Source organism: Schistocerca piceifrons, chromosome 1 (assembly GCF_021461385.2).
Source record: "Schistocerca piceifrons isolate TAMUIC-IGC-003096 chromosome 1, iqSchPice1.1, whole genome shotgun sequence".
Lineage (NCBI taxonomy): Eukaryota > Metazoa > Arthropoda > Insecta > Orthoptera > Acrididae > Schistocerca > Schistocerca piceifrons.
Window position 1 is genome coordinate 198,099,954 of NC_060138.1, and position 23,855 is coordinate 198,123,808.

The 23,855-nt window shown below is 43.8% G+C and overlaps 1 protein-coding gene across 1 annotated transcript in view; it reads right to left on the reverse strand.

Moving 5' to 3' along the window:
• Positions 1-23,855, reverse strand: part of LOC124799410 (maltase 2-like) — a 63,126-nt gene that overhangs the window by 32,224 nt on the left and 7,047 nt on the right. The window contains exons 2-4 of the mRNA XM_047262925.1: positions 16,982-17,161; positions 14,373-14,530; positions 6,447-6,575 (exon numbers count right to left, since the gene is read on the reverse strand). Of these exons, the coding sequence (XP_047118881.1) occupies positions 6,447-6,575; positions 14,373-14,530; positions 16,982-17,161 (467 nt within the window). The remainder of the gene's footprint in view (positions 1-6,446; positions 6,576-14,372; positions 14,531-16,981; positions 17,162-23,855) is intronic.

Below are 23,855 nucleotides of genomic sequence, written 5' to 3' on the forward strand. Positions count from 1 at the left end.
CAGAAGAAGGGGCGTTGTTGGCTAATCTCCTGTGGATGCCGCTGGCGGCTCATCGTCATTGGATAGAAAGGCACTATTCCACAATTACGCTGGAGTAGGGTTATTGGTTGGAATTCTTGCTACCGCTATTGTTTGGTCGTCATCACTGGCTAGATTCGAAACGGATAGAGCGAGAGAGGGAGAATGTTTACCCAAAATATTATTGTCCGCCGAGATGACTTGCAGTGCGTTGTTTATGCCACTCACATTCCGCGGCCCCGTATTTACTTCCTTGATGGCGGGGAGCCACGATGCCGAAAGCCTATAGCCGTCCTCTCTATTTAAATTAGATGCATTCTTAGAAATTTCAACTGTGTCTCGGACCTTTCTTCTATAAATGTTTGTTTCCCTAGCCAGTTCGTTATTAAAATCTATATGGGAGCCACAGTTCACATGATATTCCGCTACCGCCGATTTTGCAGTTTGTTTTAGCCGCATGTGCCGTTCGTGTTCCTTAATGCGTTCTTTAACTGTTCTTCCCGTTTCACCTATATATACATGTCACTTGACAGACGCCTGCATTGTGGAGGCAATCAGGTGCATCCGTTTTCCGTCGGAAAGAATCTTTTATTTTGTATTGACTAAAGAAAGATGTCTGAATACCATCTTTCTTTGAAATTCTGCTTATGCGGTCAGTGTCCCCAGAAACGAACGGTAACCTGACGGAGTGAGAAGGCGGTTCCTCGTCATTCTTATTAGCAGTATAAATATTCCACCTAAATGCTCTGTCGATTGAATAACTATCATACCCATTTGCCTTCAATGTCCTCTTTAAAAAATTCAGCTCCGATTCCAAGTTGTCGTCATCGCTGATACGGAAGGCACGTGAAGACCGAGTGTTGAGTACTGCATGCTTCTGGGTTGGGTGGTGGTGCGAAGTGGCATCTAAATACCTTTTTGTGTTAGTCGGCTTTCTGTACACTCTGTGACCTAGAGTATTATCAGATCTTCTGTATACCAATTGCTGTAAGTGTGGCGAAGGAGTGGATCACTGACCGCACAGAAAAAACAATTGCACCGCAAAAACCTTATTACTAGAAGCTGACACATGAACATTACAGGAACAAGAAAATATTTAAAAAAATAGGGCATACGAAGAGATAGTTGCAATATTTCTAGACCATATTTCAACTATGGACCAAAGTGTAAAATTATACAAAAAGAGTTCAGAAAAGTGGAGGCTTCTGAAGCAAGCGGAAAACGAAAGGATGAGTCGTATAAACCCATAAAAAATTGCTTGGATGATTTTCCTTATTGTATTACGTATTACCCTCTTACGACCATTATTTTACAGGTGTTACGAGTTAATGTCCTTTACAAAGGATCAAGGACACACTTTTCCTAGCATGTCAACCCTTCAAGCTTCTTAGATGAGTGCCTATTGTTCAGAGAGCATATCTTCGTCGCGGTGAAATGCCTTCAGGCATTACTATGTCATGTTTCTGTAGCGTAATGCCCACCAGGCAGCGAATTAAAATTACAGCACAACTCACAGTACCTTAAGAATCTTGCGCATAAAATGGAAACAACAAATTGACAGAACACCTAGAAACACACCATTCATCACTAAAATACAGTTTACTGCACCAGATGCTCGATATCAACTATCCGGTGCTAACAAAAATGAAATGTACTCGCCTTAAATCTCGTTGCAATTATACGGACTCATTCTTCGGTAGTTCTTGTAGCCTTGGAGATTCTGAATCACAGCCACATGGCTGCAATGTTTCCTTTCGGTAATCCATTTTTTCACCTATTTTGTGCGATTTGTCTTTCGAGAAAAATATATAAGTACATAGCGTATAAATTGTCGGCTACAGCCGCAATTTTATTCGCCTTATCTTCCATAGTAACTTCTGCTCGACAATTTAACGGGTTCCAGAACCGAAAACAATGTTTTAAAAACTCTGCACTGTACAACGTATTTTGAGTGAGACAGAGCTCGGCCGGCCGCGGTGGTCTAGCGGTTCTAGGCGCTCAGTCAGGAACCGAGCGACTGCTACGGTCGCAGGTTCGAATCCTGCCTCGGGCATGGATGTGTGTGATGTCCTTAGGTTAGTTACGTTTAAGTAGTTCTAAGTTCTAGGGGACTTATGACCACAGATGTTGAGTCCCATAGTGCTCAGAGCCATTTGAACCATTTTTGAGACAGAGCTGCAGCTACTGAACTCCGTTGTCTGTAGCCTGTGACCTGTCGAGTATGCGCCGCAGTCCCGGCAGCGCGGATAAATGGTGAAAATCGACTGATTTACCCCACACACGAAGATGCCCTGCCTCCGAGCAGATTTCTGGAACCAGTTCCGAATGGGGGGAAGGTGGGGAGAGCTGCACGTTAGTGGATAACGCTGGGCTTGCGACTGGCTGGGCAGTTGGCTTAAAAATGTCCTAGGAAGTGTCGCGCAGGTGTGGACCATCGTACGAATCCGCTCGTATGTGGTCAGCGGTTGTGTTTCCCTATCAAGGATCAGTTAGCTGCTCTAACATAGATAATTAGTCTAGTGGGGGTTGGGGTTGTCTGGGGGAGGAGACCAGACAGCTAGGTCATCGGTCCCATCGGATCGGGGAAGGACGTCGGCCGTGCCCTTTCAAAGGAACCATCCCGGCATTTGCCTGGAGTGATGTAGGGAAATCACTGAAAACCAAAATGAGTATGGCCGGAAGCGGGACTGAACCGTCGTCCTCCCGAATACGAGTCCAGTGTGCTAGCCACTGCGCCAAATTAGTGTTTAATTTGAACCTCATGAAAGCAAATCAATACTGCATTTTAAATGGGGAATGATTACAGTAATCATATTTAGTCTTATCTTTATATATTTTGTACTGGGATCCGGTGACGACTTTATGGTTTAATAATCCCTGCTGATGTTGGACATCTGCTTTGTGCAGTGCTGAATGTACCATTGTGCAACAGAGCACAGAGGTCAAAGTTGGGAACAGCTAAGCTGCAGCCTGCAAGGCTCACCTCGGTTGACTGGATTCGGAGGGCGACGGAATTTGCACGCAATACCACACCTCTGTAACAGCATTACACACCTCGTCGTGCTGTTCACACCTTATATCAACGTAACCTAGTTCTAAATACACAGACGAGTCGCATTAATATCACCACCGCCTATGTCCAGCGCCAACGCACAGTGACCACTCATATAGGTAGGTAGCAGAACTAGCCGTGGAGAGTATACAAAGGGTGTCCAGGGGACGTGGACAACATCGTAATCGTTGTCGTAATGCGGAAACGGAGCGATTCATCTGACGTTCAAAACGCCGTGATCATTGGCTTTTGGGCTTAGGGTAGAAGCGTTTGTGAAACGGCTAAGTTTGCCGCTCTTTGCGAACCGCCTGATTGTAAGTACAACGTACATAGCAAAATGGTGCTATCTGAATCCGGCACCGAAGCAACTGTGGTGCACCACGCACCGTAGAAGACAGGAGCGTACGACGGCTGCAGAGATGTGTACCGGAGAATTGACGTGCAGCTGCTGAGCGGCTGAGCTCCCAGATGAACCAAAAGTGTACCAACCATGACGGTTTAGCGGCAGTTGCTGCGGATGGGCCTCTGCAGCAGGCGACTAGTTCATGCTCAGATGATGAGACGAACTCAAATGGATATCCACTGAGTGGCGACTCGTGGTCTTTCCAGACGAATCACGCTTTATGCTCCACGGACAGATGGCCATTTGCGTGCACGGCGTGAAACGTCTTAAAGAAGACACCCTACAAGAAACGTCGGAAGGATCCACGCCGGAGGAGGGAGTGTTGTGGTCTGGGGAATATTTTCGTGGCATTCCCGGGATGATCTCGTCATTCTGTAAGGCACAACGTGTTAACAAAAGCGTGCATCTATGCTTGGGGATCATGTCCTCCCCCACATGCAGTATGTTTACCTCGGTGTCTACCAGCAGGACAATGCAATGTGAGACACAGCTCACAATCTAAATGCGTGGTTCGAGAGAGCACCAGGATGAGTTTATCATAATCCATTGGCCACCAAACTCCGCCGGCCGGAGTGACCGTGCGGTTCTAGGCGCTACAGTCTGGAACCAAGTGACCGCTACGGTCGCAGGTTCGAATCCTGTCTCGGGCATGGATGTGTGTGATGCCCTTAGGTTAGTTAGGTTTAATTAGTTCTAAGTTCTAGGCGACTGATGACCTCAGAAGTTAAGTCGCATAGTGCTCAGAGCCATTTTTTTTAACCAAACTCCTCGGATTTAAAGCCAATCGACAATCCGTGTGGCCCACCTCGACCTGCCTGTTCGCGCCTTGGATCCTCAACGAGAAAAATTGCGCAGCTAGTCAGAGCACTGTAGTCGGTATGGCTCCACATCTCTGTCGCCGCCTCCCAGTCCCTCACTGACTCTCTTGCGGCACATCTCGCAGCGGTGTGCACTGCAAAAATATCGTTGTTCAAACTTTTGACAGGCGGTCAGATTAATGTGCCTGGACACTGGAATGAGATTTTCACTCTGCAGCGGAGTGTGCGCTGATAACTCGCTGGAGAGCCTCTGTGAACTTTGGAAAGTAGGAGACGAGGTACTGGGGGAATTAAAGCTGTGAGGACGGGGCGTTAGTCGTGCTGGGGTAGCTCAGATGGTAGAGCACGTGCCCGCGACAGGCAAAGGTCCCGAGTTCGAGTCTCGGTCCGGCACACGATTTTAATCTGCCATGAAGTTTCATGACTGGACACTATATGTTCTCCAGCCACCATACGTTGTGGCGGTGGGTACTTCTGATTTTACTATTTAAGTCCCCATACCCCCTTCTCTCTTCAATATGCGAATTTTGCATGTAAAAGACTACACATACTCCACATGAGCTCTAACACTTCTGATTTTGCTGTAGTGGTCTTTTCGCGAGACGTATGATGGAGGAAGTAATACGTTTCCCGACTCTTCTTCCAACTAACACCCTCAGAATTTTAATAGTAAAGCTCCTCATGATAGACGACGCCTTTCTTGTAGAGTTCTGCCACTGAAATTTGCGGAGCATCTCCGCAGTGCTCTCGCACCTACTAAGCCATACCGCTCTTCGTTTGGTCTTCTCTACTCCTATTAGTCTTGGTGAGGATTGCAGACTGATATAGAATACTTAAGAATAGATGGAACGCACTTTTAGTAGGCACCTTCTGTCGTGGATGAATTACATTTTCTTAAGATTTTTCTTCTTTTCTTACAATTAGTTTTAGGTGGTCTTTCCACTTTCGATCAGTCCAGATGTAAACCACTACGAATTTTTTTATTAACCATTTTTTCCTTCTGCACTGCAACACCCTTGTGGATTCGGCACTAAAGGATTGACAAGTCTTTGCTGAAAAGCAAGTCTCAACGTTGTGACGTAGTAGGCTTTCCGGTTGTAATACGTCTTGAAAGTCTCCTCGGGTTTGCTGCCGGATCCTAAAATCAACTCGATTCAATATTTCGGCGATTCAACTGTCCGCCATCTTCAGGACAAGGTTGCTGTGCTGAGTTCCGCTGAGAACTGATCAGCAGCAGCAGCAACAGCGTTCTCCTGAAGATGGCGAACGGTTCGGTGGACAAAATATTGAATCGAACTGATCACCACATTTCCGGGGAAGTTACCATCGGAATACTTCCTCAGAACACATTGTGCATTTGAGGTGTTCCAAATGCTGCTAGATGAGAGGCAGGAAACAGACAAGGAACTTGAAGTACATTAAGAAAAAACGGAAGTACCACTCTGTGTAACCAATTGTGCCAGGATGAGATTTTCACTCTGCAGCGGAGTGTGCGCTGATATGAAACTTCCTGGCAGATTAAAACTGTGTGGCGGACCGAGGTACGAACTCGGGACTCCTTTCTTCCAGCAGTTCTAATTCTGCAAGGTTCGCAGAAGAGCCTCTGTGCAGTTTGTATGGTAGGAGTCGAGGTACTGGCAGAATTGAAGCTGTGAGAATGGGTCGTCAGTTGTGCTCTGGAAGCACAGATGGTAGAGCACTTGACCGCAAAAGACAAAGGTCCCGAGTTTGAGTCTCAGACCGGCACACAGTTTTAATCTGCCAGGAAGTTTCAATTGTAAGTGTCTCAGTATGGTAGCCAGCTTCCTTTCTCACCACAATCTTGACTGGTTGGAGTTTACTGTAGAAGATCTTAAATTTTGGTTGGAAACTCTGCTACCCATCAAGTCGCTTCTTTAGAAGGTCGTCATTATGTAAGATCCGTAACTGTTACAAATCGTTTCCCACTATTGTGAACCAAAAATCTTTTACGTGTTTTAACTGAAAAGTAGAAAAGAATCCGACTGGACAACCTTTCATGTCTCATTTTCGACAACTAGCGATAGTTTCCTATTGATCAATATTTCACATAATATTACTTAGACGTTTCCTCTGTTGCAAGAGCATGTACATTTTGCAGAGGAAAGATCAGTGAGGATCGAGACATTGTAGGTACCTGCATTTCGGCGAGGACCTCAGGGTTCCTGTAGTTGAGGTCGGGCTGCTTGATGTGGAACTGGTGCAGGTAGTACTGCTGGCGGGCCTCGTTCCACTCCCACGCCGTCTGCTGGTCGAACTGAGTAGGCTGAAAAGCACACGTGACACTTCATTAAGCACTAGCCAAGTTATAATTATGATGTTTAGCAGCTAGACCTCTTTTTCTGTGCAGTTCATAGGAGGACGTGCTGAAAATTAACGCCTCCGAATTATTTATATGAAAACTCTTAAGGATTTTAAAATAAACCAGACTCCATTTAAATTCTATACCTTCATTCTTCACGTTATACGTCTGTTTCCCAACATAGTCAACCTGGCGACGAACACGTTTCTCCCGACGAGAGAGAGTTTGTTCATACAGACACTGTGGAACGTCTGCCTTTGTTGACAGTGCCACAACCTCACCTCTGACTGCACCGCTTCATCATTATCAAAGTGAAGTCCTCGAAGACGTTCTCTAAATTTTGGAAACGGATGAAAATCGGATGGAGCGAAGTCAGCACTGTATGGAGGATGACCAATGACAATGAACACTCTCGTAAAAGAAATTATTGATAAATGTCTCGTCTCGTCTGTCTCACGCGAATAGTGAGTATTCGAGGCAATTACCATGCACACAGTTTTCCGTACCGAAGTTCTGCATTGATGGCCTGTATACGCTCTTGCGATATGCAAAACTTAGATCTGTGTGTGTGTTATATGACGATTTTCTCTGTTTAGTTCGTGAAATGGTTGCCGTAAGCGTTCGACCACTACGAGTTCTGTCACACATTTTGAGGCTAGCACCACTGTTTCCTTCATTACAGTTCGAACAAGCCAACGTCGCACATTACTGAAGTCGATACAGTCATCACCACACACAGCTTTCATCCTTCTTTGGATTTCAATTGGAGGTACTTTTTCTGCGTCTAGAATCTAGCCTACAGCACGCTGTTTCTTACGCATCGACATACACTGATGAGCTAAGACATTACAACCACCTTGTAAATAGCTTGTTTGTCGGTGTTTGGAATGAAATGGCGCTGAGCACTATGGGGCTTAACATCTGAGGTCATCAGTCCCCTAGAACTTAGAACGACGTAAACCTAACTAACCTATGGATACCATACACATCCATGCCGGAGGCAGGATTCGAACCTGCGACCGTAGCAGTGGCGCGGTTCCGGACTGAAGCGCCTAGAACCGCTTGGCCACCGCGGCCGGCCTGGAATGAAATACATCACTGATTCGGCGCACCAGGGATCCGTCAGTTTGTTGGTAGGTTTGTGGAGGAATGAGGCATTAGACGTCAGATGAATTCGCAATTAGGAACAATGACTACCATCAGCTGTAGAATGGAATGACGACAATGCAAATTTGTGCCGGGCCAGGACTCGATCCGGCCGACGTGGCCGAGCGGTTCTAGGCGCTTCAGTCTGGAACCGCGCGACCGCTACGGTCGCAGGTTCGAATCCTGCCTCGGGCATGGGCGTGTGTGATGTCCTTAGATTAGTTAGGTTTAAGTGGTTCTGAGTTCTGGGGGACTGATGACCTCAGATGTTAATTCCCATAGTGCTCAGAGCCATTTTAACCATTTGAACCAGGACTCGAACCAGTGCAACGTCTGATGAACGCATCGTCTGACCTGTACGGTAATACACATAATGTATGTGCGAGTACAGATCTCAGACGTATGGTTGACGACATATGGAAGTTTGAGGTCTGGCCGTGAGTCGTGCCTGGATAGCCAAATGGTAAGCTCGCGATAAGCGGGAAATCGGGTTCGAGTACCAGTCCGGCACAAAGTTTCATTGTCGTCATTCCATTCTGCAGCTGATGGAGGTCATTATTCGCAATGTGAATTCATCTGACATGTTTCGTAACGGCTGTGTTCTCCGCAGTGCGTTGTCATCAGAATAACACAGGCACTGGCATACTGAGGTATAAGATGTCTACATATAGGTTATGTAATTCGCGTAAATAATAGGCCGCTGATTTGCGTACATGGCCGCGCGGAGTGGAGACGCGGTTAGAGGCACCATGTCACCGATTGCGCGGCCCCTCCGACCGGAGGTTCGAGTCCTCCCTCGGGCATGGATGTGTATGTGTGTTGTTCTTAGCATAAGCTAGTTTAATTTACGTAGTGTGTAAGTGTAAGTCTAGGGACCGATGACCTCAGCAGTTTGGTCCATTAGGAATTCACACACATTGAGCATTTTTTAAATTTTTTTTCCGCTTACATGGTGATGGCGCCAGATTGCGACCCAGATGGGTTCTATAGGATTTACATCACGCGAATTTGGTCGCCGTCAACGTAAGTTCAGTAAAATGCCCCTGCCTACTTCAGCACAGTTCTGGCTCCGAGACACGGACAGTTATCCTGTTGAAAGATGACATCGCCATCGGTGTAGACATCAAACATAAAGGGATGCAGCTGTAATCGTGTCTTAGGTCCCATGCAAGTGCAGGAGAATGTTTCCCATAATGCTCCCACCAGCCTGCGTAGTCTTGATTGGCCAAGACCTTGCAGCTGTCGAATCCTGGCTCGTGCTAGTAGAAGTTTCTCGTTCTTATCCGAGACGTGAAGCGATTTTCACGCAAACAACCATCATTTAAATGCGATTTATGAATGACAAATAAGTTACATAACCATTGCTTACGTATGGAATGTTGATGGCGTTACTGAAATGGTTGAAATGGCTCTGAGCACTGTGGGACTCAACATCTGTGGTCATCAGTCCCCTAGAGCTTAGAACTACTTAAACCTAACTAACCTAAGGACTTCACACACACCCATGCCCGAGGCAGGATTCGAACCTGCGACCGTAGCGGTCACGCGGTTCCAGACTGACGCGCCTAGAACCGCACGGCCACACCGGCCGGCGATGGCGTTACTCCGTTACTTTGTGAGGTTGGGCTGAAATACTTACTCCAGCATGCCAGTTTTACGTTTCTTTCACGCTGTCTTAATGGCTTTCCATTTATAATGGCCAGCAGTATACGATAGAAGTTACGGTGCGGAAACCAAGTACGACTGTAGAGCGATCGAGAGACGCTTACAACACCTGATAGGTTCTGGAATGCTGCAGCCCTGCGCGGGCCCAGTGAGGCTCAGCGAGGGAACGTAATCGAGGCATAATATGTTGACACACCAACACACCACGCCCCGAGGCTCAGCTAGCACCTTTCATCATAGGTTAGTCTGGTCCTTGATTGGGTAATACAACTTATCTTACGTGGTATTTTCTTAGTTGCCTGTTAATTCAACATCTAGCTCTGCTGATAACTGAAGCAACAGAGCTTTTATGGTGACGTTTCTTACATAAACATGCATTTAAATAATTTTGTAAGGTATGTTTTATGTCCTTGCCTAGCCAGAAACAAAATTTTCGGGTCGAGAGACCATTCTTTCAGGTAGGATGTTCCCTCACATTTCCTGTGCAGTGCTTTTGTCTCGGCGGAAGTCATCCCACATAGGCCTCGTGCCACGAATTGTACCGTTCAATCATTTAAGTACTTATGATGATTAGTTACAAAATCGGCCAATAACATGACACTACTACCTCTGGTGCTGTTACTGATATAACGCTGGTTAAATTTTGGAAAACGGGATGAACAAAATGAATTTGAGAGTAACGACCTGTCGACGTCGAGGTCATTAGACACGGAAACGGGCTGAATAGTTCTAACAGTCACTTGCATTCGGTGTAAGACAAACATTGCGAGGCCACCAACTTAACAACCGCTCACTCAACATCGCTTTGGGATATGTAACAGTGTTATTAAACGAATGACTTTTGTAGGCAGGTGTCCAGAATCTGGATAACTTCGAATATTATCATACTAAAAAAAGTGCAAGACGAGACACAAGAACAAAGAAACCCTACAGGCCGATTTGTTTCGTAAATGCTCTAGCCAAGCTATAGGAAAAGCTACTGTGCCGCCGGCTGAAAGACCACAGATAGTTAGTACGCATGAACTCCCTGCAGTACGACTTTAGGAAAAAGATATCCATCGAGGATGCGATAAATCAAGCAATGAATACTGTACACAAAACAGACGACAACTGTGGCATAGGCATAATGATTAATTTAGTTAGGGCGTTGATAATTAATGGTGTCTGCCCCATTCATAAGACTGAAACAGATGGACTGTCCCAGGCGTCTCTATAACAGCCTACTAGATTACTGCACAGACAGGCAGGTGCAATTAGTGTGTCCCAAAAAGAAAATTGTGAAAAAATATCACCAAAGGCTGCCCACAGGGTTCTGTTTGTCGTCCAAAGGTCTGGGATGTTGTCTTAGACCCATTGCTAAACTAGCTTCGAAGCATAACAAACATTATAAGATGCATCGCCTACGCAGACGATCTGCTAATTATACTACCTGCCAACCCAGGGGTTTAATTACTAGGTCTACAACTTTGCTTAAGCCGTTTTTTCTCGAAGTTCGGGACTTTATTGTGAAAAAATTGAAATGAACGAACGGACAGATCATAACTTTAAAAAAAGAAAAAAAAAACTTTTTCACTCGAGGGAAGACTTGAACCAAGGACCTCTCGTTCCCTAGCTGCTCACGCTAACGACGAGACCACGGCGCTGCTGGGCTTACACCGTCCTTAATGTTGCCTTCTTGCACATGGACTACTCAGTTTGTATATTTTGCTTATTTTTTCATAGTTCCACACAACTTCTTCCTGTTTTCTCGATTGATCTGTGTTCAGTTTTTCAAGGCCTCCCTAGACATAGAACTACTTCAACCTAACTAACCTAAGGACATCACACGCATCCATGCCCGAGGCAGGATTCGAACTTGCGATCGTAGCAGCAGCGTAGCTCCGAACTGAAGCCCCTAGAACCGCTCGGTCACAGCGGCCGGCAAAAACTTACAAAAAAATTATGATTCATAGTATTTCCTATCGCTGGCCACTACATTCTCCCATCTTTCGGATAGCATAAGAATCCCATGGTGGAAGAACTTGGCGCCTTTTTTGGGGATCCATGAATCGATTCAATTTTGCACTTGTTTATATGATCGGAAGTGCTGGTCAGCCAGACTGTATGCCACAGATCGAAAAAAATGGTAGTCAGAGAGAGCAACGTATGGAGAATACGGCAGAAGGGATAGGACTTCTCATTTCAACGTATCCATGTATATTTCGACGGGTTTTGCGACATGGGGTCGAGCACTGACCTGCTGCAAAATTACCTTTACGTTCCTATCGCTGTATTGCGGCCGTTTGTGTTTCACTGCTGGGCTCGAACGCATCAATTGCTTTCGATAATGATTTCCTGTGACTGTCTTCGTCTGTTTCAGTAGCTACGAAAACGTTCTGTCTTCCACTGCCATGCTAGTCTTCGACCTCAAAATCACCTTTCTTAAAGCGTTGAAAACATTCTCTGCACGTTCTTCCACCAATATTTCCCTCACCATCGGTCGTACGCAGCATTTTAAGAGCCACAGCCGCAGATTTCTTCATGTTAAAGCAGAAAATTAAAACTTCCCGCAAATGGCGAGAAATGGGTACGTAATTTGACGTACTTAATCGAGGATATACTGATGATGCAATCACAAATCGACTAATATTTTTATGGCATTATGTAGACAGATGCCTAAGCTTATTGGATTACACGTATGACCAACTACCCGAACCCCACTTGCCGCCATTTCCATCTACTGCAAACCGTCGGAAGCAAAGTTGTAGATCCAATAGATGAAAAGACTAAGTAACTAGAATGTAGAAAATAACTAACCATAACAGCACACAAAGTGGTTCATATGTTACGAAAAGGAGCATTATCAAGACCGAGAAACCATATAATCAGAATAAACGACCAGTTTGCGAAAAGAAAAGAAGTACGTAGATACCTTTGCACAAACATTGATGGAAAGCAAAACTTTCATACTCTTGTAGATACCGTCTGCCGGAGAGTTATTAAAATCCTGAGCAAAATAGCAACAATTGGCCAAAGAAGTTTTCAGCTGCCACTAAGTACGGTAAGAACGTACCACAACGCAGTCATAATTGTAATTGGGGCTACAGTTGGAGCGTTTGAGCTCACAGAGCCAAGAAGGTAAGGACAGTACAGGCTCTCCGACGAGCACAGAGAAGTGTACTCTTGCGCCTGACAGGTGCGTGTAGGGCAACACAGACTGAAGCACTGCTGGTGATATTAGCCTTTCAAACTCTGGACCTGGCAATAAGAAAGAGGTGCACAATATTGGCTTAAAAATGGAGATTGTGATATGGTAAAGAAGATACTGGGCCCAAAATCAACTTAGGATAAAGAAATAAAGGCTTGTATTGATAGAGAAGAGCAAGAAATGGGGGACAGGGCACAAACAGGAAGGAGAACTTATCAGTTACTTCCTGAAATGAAATAAAGATCAAAAATGTCATAAATCTTCCGACCGAGGGAGTTACAAGCTACCTGTCGGGACGGACATGGTTCATATACCAGCTAGTTAGTGAAAATACGTCAACGCACCACAGATACTTGTCAATGTGGAGCAATCAGCACCCCAGACCACATCGTCTGGGAATGTGCCATTAGACGAGATGTTGCTTACAACGACATGAATGTCTTTGGCAATACAACAGTCTATAATACAATAAGGAACGAGAAATTGTTGCCTAAGCTGACAGCTAAGATATCAGCTTATGAACTGCAAGCGTGCATGGCAGAGAGACAACAAAGCAGAGGCCATTCATCACGATAACACACCACGACAGTGGTGACGAGATGAGCCTCGGGGAGGTCCAGGATGGATTTCCTTGGACTCACAAATCATTTCCCAATTTTTTACATCTTTGGTGGCACAGCAACCCCTTTGAATCTTGAGTTGTACTTCAGCGCACCAGGAACTAACTATCCAGACAAATGAAAGATCTGTCTTGGTTCTGATACCAAGCACATTAGTGTAATGTAGTGTAGTGCTGTGTAATATAGTGTTGTATAGCAGCGCAGTTCAGATTTGTAAGTTACAAAATTTGTGATCCAGTAATGCAGCATAGTGTAGCAGACTAGTATCATGTGGCCTCTGGTTTCCAGACGAACATATGTCTGAGGTCCAGATGGCCAAATGAAATGTGTACCCATTTTTTCTTTTTTTTTCTTTGTATACAGATATTGTATGTAGACTTTTCCCCCTGAAACTCCATAATGCTTGGTTATACTAAAACATTTGAAATTATGGTAAAATATTATGTGCTATATTCACTCCAATTCACGTCTAACATATGGTTTGTTCTTGTATTTAGAAACTAAAAGAAAACCGTAAATAAATAAATATGTAAATAACAACTAATCGTTTTGGGAACGCGCGTATTACTTACTTAGCAACGTTTCAAAATGCACCCATCAATCAAGAACTCTAATGATTAAACTGAAGTTACGCGTTAAGCTGAACAGTGAGGCTTTCTTTACCATAAGTGGTAAGTAGATTTAGTTCACTACAGTTCTTCTGTCAAGTCCAAAATATAGTGGTCAGCATTCAGTCTTAGCTCTTGATGTTCCTAACAACGTTGTACAGTAGTGGGAAGACGTGGGTTACTGCGTAGAGTCCCCTAGAACTTAGAACTAGTTAAACCTAACTAACCGAAGGACATCACAAACATCCATGCCCGAGGCAGGATTCGAAACTGCGACCGTAGCGGTCTTGCGGTTCCAGACTGAAGCGCGTTTAACCGCACGGCCACTTCAGCCGGCTATGCTGTTTTACACACAGTTTAAGAATTCTGGGCAGTTCAAATATTTTCAGTCACATTCATTTCTTAAGTGATGCAGACAGTTAGCACTGAAATTGAATCATGTTATCATTCTTTCACAAAATTTTCAACGATTAGCTAGAAGTCAACAAATCGCCCCATTTACGTAGTGACACATGGGATGTGCGATACAGCTTACCCAGTTGTTGGGCACTGATCCGTCTTCTTTGGCGTCAACCCAGACGTAGTAGTCCTTGTACTTCTCGTAGTTCTCGTGTGTTGGGTCGCTGGAAGCTATGAACCACTCGTGCTCGTCGCTGGAGTGGTTGGGAACGAAGTCCAGGATCACCTTTATATCTGCACATAGTACCACATCGAATGTTGACTGATCACTTCGGAATTCAGCAATATGAAATAAAAACATTTTGCTACACCATGAGTTTTGTAGCCTTTTTTTTACAAGAGCTCTTATATGTTTGCTGAATATACACTATCGAATAAAAAGAATCTGCCACCTATTAGAGGGCATTATATGGCCTGCTGTACGTTCATCCTTTCGCGTATGATTGCGGGAACTCGGGTGTTCAGTACAGAATGTCAAATAAAACACCTTTCGGCCATCTAAATTTCCAACCTGTTATTTTATTGGGCTACCGGATTCGGCGATATATTACGCCATCTTCAGGCCCCTGAATGACGTGTAGGAAGAGTCCCCTTTTGGTCCAGTCGAAATAAGGGTCAGCATTGAAAGACTAATATCCGTAGATTTTTGAGACAGCGATTACTTCAAACAGTATCTGCTGACTCAGTCTCAAAAATCTACGGATAGCAGTCTTTGAAGGCTGGTCCCTATTTCGACTGCATCTTCCTACATATCGGTCACGGGGCCTGAAGATGGCTCCGAACCGTATTGCCAAAACTGATAGCCCAATAAAATAATGATTTGGAAATTCAGATGTCTGAAAGGTGTTTCATTTGACATACTGTTAATATGGGTTGGGTGTACCCTTCGCCTTTATAACTCTTCGAACATTGCTGGGGACACTTTCAATGCGGTTTCTGAATGTTTGTGGTAGAATGATAGCTCATTCTTCCTCAAGAACTGAACCCAGAAAAAATAGTGATGTTGAACCCTGCGGTAAAGAGCGAAGTCGACCTTCTAACTCAGCCCAAAGATGTTCCATTGGGTCAGGTCGGACTCTGGGTAGGCTATTCCATTTCAGGAATATTGCTGTCCACAAACCATTGCCTCTGAGCGTTGCTTTATGAGAGGGTGCATTTTCATGCTGATACAAACAATCGTCTCCGAACTGTTCCTCTCTGCACTCAGTACACACTGCTGTTAAATGTGGTCATATCCTTCCCCATTTAGCGTTTTTTAAAGCACATTAAGGGGACCATGAAAAACATCCCATACCATAACACCGCCTGTATTTTACTATTGGCACGTCACACGAAGGCAGACCTTTTCCAGAATTTCGCCAAACCAAAACTCTTCCATCGGATAGCCACAGTGTATAACGTGATTCATCAGTCCAAATCACTCGTTCCCAGTCATCCACTGCTCAGTGGCGTCACTCTTTACGTCATCAGCACTCAGCATTAACTACAGAAATGTGTGGCTTATGAGAAGCTGCTCGACCACTGAAACCCATTATTTTAGCTCTCTACGCACGACGACTGTGCTGTCCGAACTACTGGTAGCACTTTGGAACTGACGAGAGATTGCTTCCGCTGATTTCAAGGGTTGAAATGTCCCAGATATACGTAGGTGGCATCCAATGAATAGTCCACCTAAGTCAATGAGCTTTCCCGACCGACTCTGCTGTTATGGCTTTGCTATCGACCACCGGCTGGGGAGCCTTTCGTGACGTGTAGTGGTCAATTTCTCATCACGTAGGTGTGTCCGTATACCTTTGATCAGACGTGTAATACAAAAAACTTGTGGATTTTCCTACCTTGTACTACACAATCTACAACACGAATACTTCTTTCATTAAAAATAAATAAATATGCTTGATAATTTTTCACTTTCACAACAACAAAAAATGGGTGAAATGCATCTGACATGAGCATCCATGGATTCTCACAGATGTGATACCCATCCAACAGAAAACTTTTACGTTTTGTTCAGTTAACTCCATCAGAAATTTTATATGCGCAATCCAACTTTAAAGTGAGACAGGGCGTTGTTCAGTTCAACACTTATATCCACTGATACAACTCTCTTTAGAAGCTAAATTCACCTTTTCATCTTGAGAAATTTTACCATTATACGTTATGAAAGTTAGACGGCCGCACCCTCAAAAAGAAAAAAGAAATTGTGATTAGTTACCGCAGCTGCTAAACGGCTTCTGCCTTCAGATCAACGGATTTCTTTTGCAATTATTTCCTATGACTATAATTCGTAAGTAATAGCTACTACCCATACTACAGTTATTGGCAACGTCTGAAGCTTCTGGATGTGTGAAAGACGGCATACCCTGTAATGTAGTCAGTTGAGACTTCTGACAAGATAAATTGTATAAATGAAGAGTATGTCACCACTCTTCAAATCGAAGAAGACTACTGCACTTAATAAAAAACTCATGTATCTCAAAGAATATGTTGATTGTGAGGGAACGATAACAAATATAGTACTAGAAAATGAAAAACAACAAGAATAACATAGTGAGGAAGAAAGAGAAATTTCCACTGACAGGACATCATGTTGCAGTCTTCCTGCCATGTAAATCCAGGAATAGTACATCGTCCAGTAAGTTTTCCTGTGCCGATATAATACACATGTTAGATCCGTTAGATACATACCTCTTTGATGGGCACCTTCCAGAAGGGCCTCGAAGTCCTCCATGGTGCCAAACAGAGGGTCGATTTCCCTGTAGTCTGATATGTCGTACCCATAGTCCGCCATCGGAGATTTGTAGATGGGTGACAGCCATATCGCTGCTACTCCTAGACTCTGAAGGTAGTCGAGCTTCTCAATCACACCTGTGAAAGCGAAGTGGGTCGTGCTCAGTAAAGAATGAGAATACGAGTACAAGCTGCTCATCTGATCTAAATTGAGCAGTTAACAAATGTAGAGACAGCTGATTCAGATCATAGATATAAATTTCCATCGCCAGAACATGCCCACCATGAGAAGTCCGGATGACAGAATCAATGGAGGATCAGCGCTGCGATAGTACAAGTTATGCATAGCATTTGGGAATTATGCAACGTCGTTACTATGTTGTGCTAGTGCGTGAACATTCCATAACCTGGGAAATCCAACGGACCTCTAAATCGTCTTTGTAATTCACTAGCAAAACTGTCTCCGACCTCAACTTCCACCTCTGCCCCTCGTCGCGAGTGGAAGCAACATCATCAGGAACTCTTAAAACGAAAATATCACTGGGTCTCAACCGCAATAGACAATTCTAAGTCGGGATAAGACTGTACTTGCTTACAATAATCACGTCTCATTTACAGTACAGTGTTGAACTACTTTTGGAAAGCACAATTTACATTAATACGGCTAAGCCACTAATTGATTCTGGATAGGGAGGACAAACATCTATAGAGCAAGTTAAATATTACATGCATTTCACGAATATTCTCCACCACTATACAGAAATCTAGTCTCGATGATGAAGTCTTCGGCATCCATCGCTCGCGGTAACCCACGAACATGTCAAGTTTTTCGAGCGGTGTCGTCACCAGACTGACTAGCACAAGGAATGTTTATGCCATCCCGTCATGTGCCCCTACTTCGAATTATGCTACTTCAGCTTTTAATATAATTCTACACTACGGCTATTTAAAAATATCTAATCTCTCCAAGTTACTTAAGTTACTTGGTGGGGGCCATATCCTCTTTGCCTATATGTCTCACAGTACATGACATGAAAATGGCTAGCTCCTTATTTATTTGCTCCATTCCACTTCACCATGTCGCACGTCATTAACTTTACCCAATGTGGCCTCCTTCGTCGACAATAGAAGCACATAGAACGTAAAGCGACGGTAGGGCTATAACAGTACACACTTATTCGAAAAAAAATGTGGAATTGAAATTACCAGCTGACTGTACTGATAAGGGTTTTCGTTTGTTTCCCCCAACCACTTTGGGTGGATTCTGGGATGGTTCCTTCAAAAGAGCCGATTCATACTTCATCCTCATCGAGTGAGGGCTTTTAGTCGGTATGTAATGATGCTTTGTCCACGAACCCAACCCACAAATATTTTTTCTTATTTTCTTTAGTGGAAACGCAACACTTTAATTCACATAGCCCCGTCTGAATCACTCCTAAGCATTCCACATGAGTCACGTTATACTCATTCTGCAAAGGAGAAATATTAGAAAAAAAGTGAAGCATTCCTCAACCCAAATTTTTATCTGAACACCGATGTGGTTTTAAAGCCATGGTGTTATTAGAGCTATTGCGTCCTTACCTTCCTCTGTCCATTGTACTTCCCCAGCCAATTACATGGGAACCTACAGTTTAACAGGAACTCCTGATCACCGTGTAGCTTGACGTTTAAACGTTTTTAAATCATTGCTGTATGGGAAAGAGTTTATAAAAGACAGAGGATAACCACATATCAGATTTAGGACTGAATAGATAACTTTTAGGTATCAACTCGGACAGTTACCCACTTTGCCATAAAAAATTTCTCAACAAGCGATTTCATACAGTCCTTTCTTCTGATGTGTATGAACACTATTATAACCGCCAGCCAATAATGCAGCAGTAGCAAGAAACTTCACTCGAATTAATAGACGGATCATGAGTATTTGTGGTTACTGTAAGAACTGGTCTTTAGGTGTGTATTTTAATAACAGGTACGCCGTCCGTTTACCGAAGCTCACACTTCAGGAAACTTGGTATTCGTTCACCGTGCAAATGAGAGGTTATTTATATTTTTGTAACTGCTAATACTGTACACCACGAGTTTACCAATGACCGTACAAACGGTGCCTGTACGGTCTTCTGAGTCGTTTGATACGAACCGTTTCCTATAACAACCTTTTCATGTCAAAGGACCAGTTGTGAGCTACGTCCTCAACTATTTGCTGGGTAAATCCCAATCTCTGCCTTTCTCTACAGTTTTTACCCTTTACAGCTCCCTCTAGTAAAATGGAAGCTACTCCCCGATGTGTTAATATATGTCCTGCCACCTGTCCCTTCCTCTTGTCAGTGTTTTTCATATCCTCGCCGATTCTGCGGAGAACATGTTCATTCTCTACCTTATCAGTCCACTTAATTTTCAACATTCTTCCATAGCACCACATCTCAAATGCTACGATTCTCTTCGGTTCTGGTTTTCCTAAAGCCAGCGGTTGACAACCATATTTTTTGTGCTCCAAACGTACATTCTCAGAAGTTTCTTCATCGAACTGGGTCCTATTTTTAATACCAGTAGACCTGTCTTGGCCAGATATGCCCTTTGGCAGCAGAAGTCCTTTACTTCATCTACATTGTGATCCCCAACTCTGATGTAAAGTTTCTCGCTGTTTTCATTTATACTACTCCTCATTACTTTCGTCTTTCTTCGATTGACACTCAGTCCATATTCTGCACCCATTTGACTGTTCATTCCACCCAACATATACAATAATTATTTTCCACTTTCACTGAGGATAACAATGTCATCAGCGAACTTTATCGTTGACATCTCTGTCTTAGAGCCTTTTTAATTCGAGCACTTCGTTCTTGATTTTCCAGTCTTATTGTCTCGTCTTGTTCTTGTACATTTACATATTACCCACATTTTCGTGTAGCTTGCCCCTGTTTTTCTTGGAATTTCGAACGTTTTGCACCATCTGACATTGTCGAACGCATTTCCAAGGCCGACAAATCCTATTAACGTGTCTTGGTTTTTTTTGGCTTTCAGTATCAGCAGCTGGGTAAGAACTGTTTCTGTGGTGCTGTTACCTTTCCCAAAGCCAAATTGATCGTCGTCTAACACATGCTGTAAATTATTGTTCTAGGAACTTGGATCCATGAGCTGTTAAGCTCATTGTGAGATAGTTGTCGCACTTTTCGGTTCTTGCAATCTTTGGAATTGTATGAATGATGTTTTTCGGAAGGTTCGATGGTACGCCGCCAGTCTCATACAATCTAGATACCTACGTGAACAGTGGTTTCGTTGGCACGTCCGCCAGTGATTTTAGAAACTTCAGTGGAATGTTATCTATCCCTTCTGCCTTATTTGATCTTAAGTCATCGTAATATCTTTTAAATTCTGGTTCTAATATCGGATCCCCTACCTCTTCTCTGTTGATTCGTGTTTCTTCTTCCATCAAGTCATCAGACAAATCCTCCGCCACATACATGCCTTCAATGTACTCTTCCACGCATCCGCTCTCTCTTCTGCTTTTAACACTGGAAATCCAGTTACACCTTTTGCTTTTCCATCCTTGCTTTTCATTTCACTAAAGGCTGTTTTGTTTTTTCTGATTCAGTCCTTCCGACAGTCATTTCAATTTCGATTTCTTCACGTTTTTCATGCAGCCATTTCGCCATAGCCTGCCTCCACTTTCTGCTTATTTCGTTCTTAAGTGGCATGTATTTCTGAATTTCTCTGAATATTTTTATACTTCCTTCTTTCGGCGATCAATTGAAATATTTCTTTTGTTACACATGTTGCTTCGTAGTTCTTCTTTGTACCTACATTTTACTCTCCAACTTATGCCATTGCCTCCTTAGGGTCTCCATTCCTCTTCAACTAAACTGCAGTATCCATAGCCACAGAAAACTTAAAGCGTATCTCTTCATTCCTTAGAACTTCCGTACTCCACTTATTTGCGTATTGATTCTTCCTGGCTATGCCTTAAACTTCATCCTACTCTACATCCTTACTAAATTGTGATACGAGTCTATATCTGCTCCTGTGTACGCCTTAAAGTCCAACATCTGATTTCGGAATCTTTGCCTGACCATGACGTAATCTAACGGGAATCTTGCCTTATCTCCTGGCCTTTCCCAATTATACCTCCCCCTCTTGTGATTCTTGAACAGGGTATTCGGCACATAACAAACGTAAAATTGGAATGGGGTGTACTACATGTCATGATTTGGGAATGATTATCAAAAAATGTTCAAATGTGTGTGAAATCTTATGAGACTTAACTGCTAAGGTCATCAGTCCCTAAGCTTACACACTACTTAACCTAAATTATCCTAAGGACAAACACACACAGCCATGCCCGAGGGAGGACTCGAACCTCCGCCGGGATCAGGCGTCACAGTCCATGACTGCAACGCCTGAGACCGCTCGGCTAATCCCGCGCGGAAGAATGATTATCATGTAGAAGCAACTCCACGATATAGGTAGATGTAATGTCGCATATACTCTATAAAGAAGAGATTACACAATAGTTTTTCATGCACATAATGCATTTTAATTTTAGTTGTTTTTAAGAAGATCGTACTCCGTCCCGTGTAAGATGGAGAAATGTCTAGTAGTTAGTGTCGGTATTCAACAGTGGCAGCACCATAGCCCATCTGGTCTGAAGGTTATCCTTCCATGATATTGGATGTTGTGCTTGTCTCGATCCAACGACTATCAAGTGATGACAGTTCAGGAGGACGCCATGCAGGATCCCAACGCTCCCACGTGGCTATCGTCAGAGAGGTCAGACATTTTTTATTCGGTCGTGCAGGACTGTAGAGCCAAGATAGATATGTACACGGACAGCGCGATGAAGTCTACGGTCAGAGCGCCCATACCCGCAGAAAAGAGGGGGGAGGGGGGAAGGAAAGGAGGGTGCCCTATGTAGCTCTCAGGGAAAGAAACAATCAGGTGTAGTCACGTGATTTTCTTTCAAAAAGTAATTTAAAAGTCTGTTTACTACAGGATCGGACCTGGTCCTTTTTAATGACTACTTAAAAGTCGCGATTCGTATTTCAAGCTATTAAAAATACTAGATACACCCCGGTCTAGGCGCCCCATACAAACTACCATATGGGCGCCCTTGATCTGCAGCACCGTGGGCTGTTACCACAACGACTGTTGGTGCAGCTTCGTTTGAACCCAGAGCAGAGAGAGTCTCAGTAGCAATGATGCCCTCAGCGATAACACTGGACAAATGTGGGGTCTCCACGCCCTCTCTCCAAAAGAGTTTGGGTTCTGTATATAGCATTACGCTGGCAGACTGTAATCGCCATAGTCATATGGCCACAGCATTCGGCTTGATGTTGTGAGGTCCACTTGGGGACACAACACGATTATATCTGATTCGCATAGCCGATAATTTGGAGAGCAATCGTTGCATTTTTGACGTTTTGCTGCCGTTTCCTGTGTCTAACATCATCTTTCTACAAGATAACGCCCGTTCTTCCTTGACTCCCCTCGAAACAAAGTATATTCGAGTATTGCCCCCGTCCAGTACTTTCTCCAGATCTGTCACCCATTGAATCCATCCGGTCACGGGTTAGTGAAAGACAGGCACTCCACCACTTACCTGTCACAACGATTGATGAACTCTGGCACTGAGCTGAAGTATCATAGAATGACGTACCCATTCCGTCATCCATGCTGCATTCGATTCGGTGCCCAGACTGGTGACTGCCTTCGTTACTTCTAGACGTGGCAGCTGTTTGCACTGTGTGCTCACAAATCACCTAATCAAATATTCTTGCCACTAAATGTATAAACACAAGAAGTAAAATTTTCTGATTCGCTGTCCCCGTTCTGCACATTTATAGATCAGCAGCGTACTTCGATGGAATAACCATTCATTTCCTCGGAAGAACAGTTACTCGGTACCATAGTTCCAGCTGTGTGAGAATAACATTTCTCAGTAGTTGGCCTATCATAGCGGGCCCTACAGTATAAAGGAGGCTCTGGACCGAAAATTTCTTTATTCAGGTGCTGAGAAAACCCAAAGGGATCTCTGCACCAATGGTCCTACACATTCCGTTCTGGCCTGCCAGTACCTGCTGTTCTAGACTCCAGTTGACTGCTGAGTCAACACAACGGGGTCTCTCTACTAATGGATCCACACAATCCATTCCACTCTGTCGGTATCTGCTGCTCTGGACTAGGATGGCAGCGTCTCCTTCCCAGGCGCTTAACCATGGCAGAAACTGATACACGGTCATAATTATTAACCCTTAGAATAATCTTGAAGGTCGACTATCTTATCTATAGGCCACTAATCGGTTTGCATCATACGAGTACATTTTCATCCAAAACAGCTTTGCCATAGTGTTCAGTGTGTATCGATAAAATTGTCGACGTATTCTTTAATAATGATTATATAGCCCATGGTACTGCTGAAATTTTACAGCAGTTATAAGTGGATGAAAAAGTAAAATTTCATCCTATTGATTTTCTATTTAATAGCATCGGATCACTAAAGCTATATCTAGCAATGAAATCATCTTTGATCTCTCTCTCCTAACTCAACCACCACTAAATAATTGAAACTAAACCAGCACTGTACCTTGCTGTCTGTCTGCTCCTGTCGTGCAAATTCGCTCAGCATCACATTAAGGTTGCAGATTCTACATGCTCCTGCCTTGCTCCAGCACTTCCTTAATACTGTAAGACAATACGCGTTCTTTCCTTCCTCACACACTATGTCACCTGTACTATGTAACTGGTTTTAAGTATACAAATAACCCACCACCCATGAAGTGAAAAACGGTTCGCTCTAGACTTCCCTTTACAAAAGATGTAAGACTTTGGTCTTTTC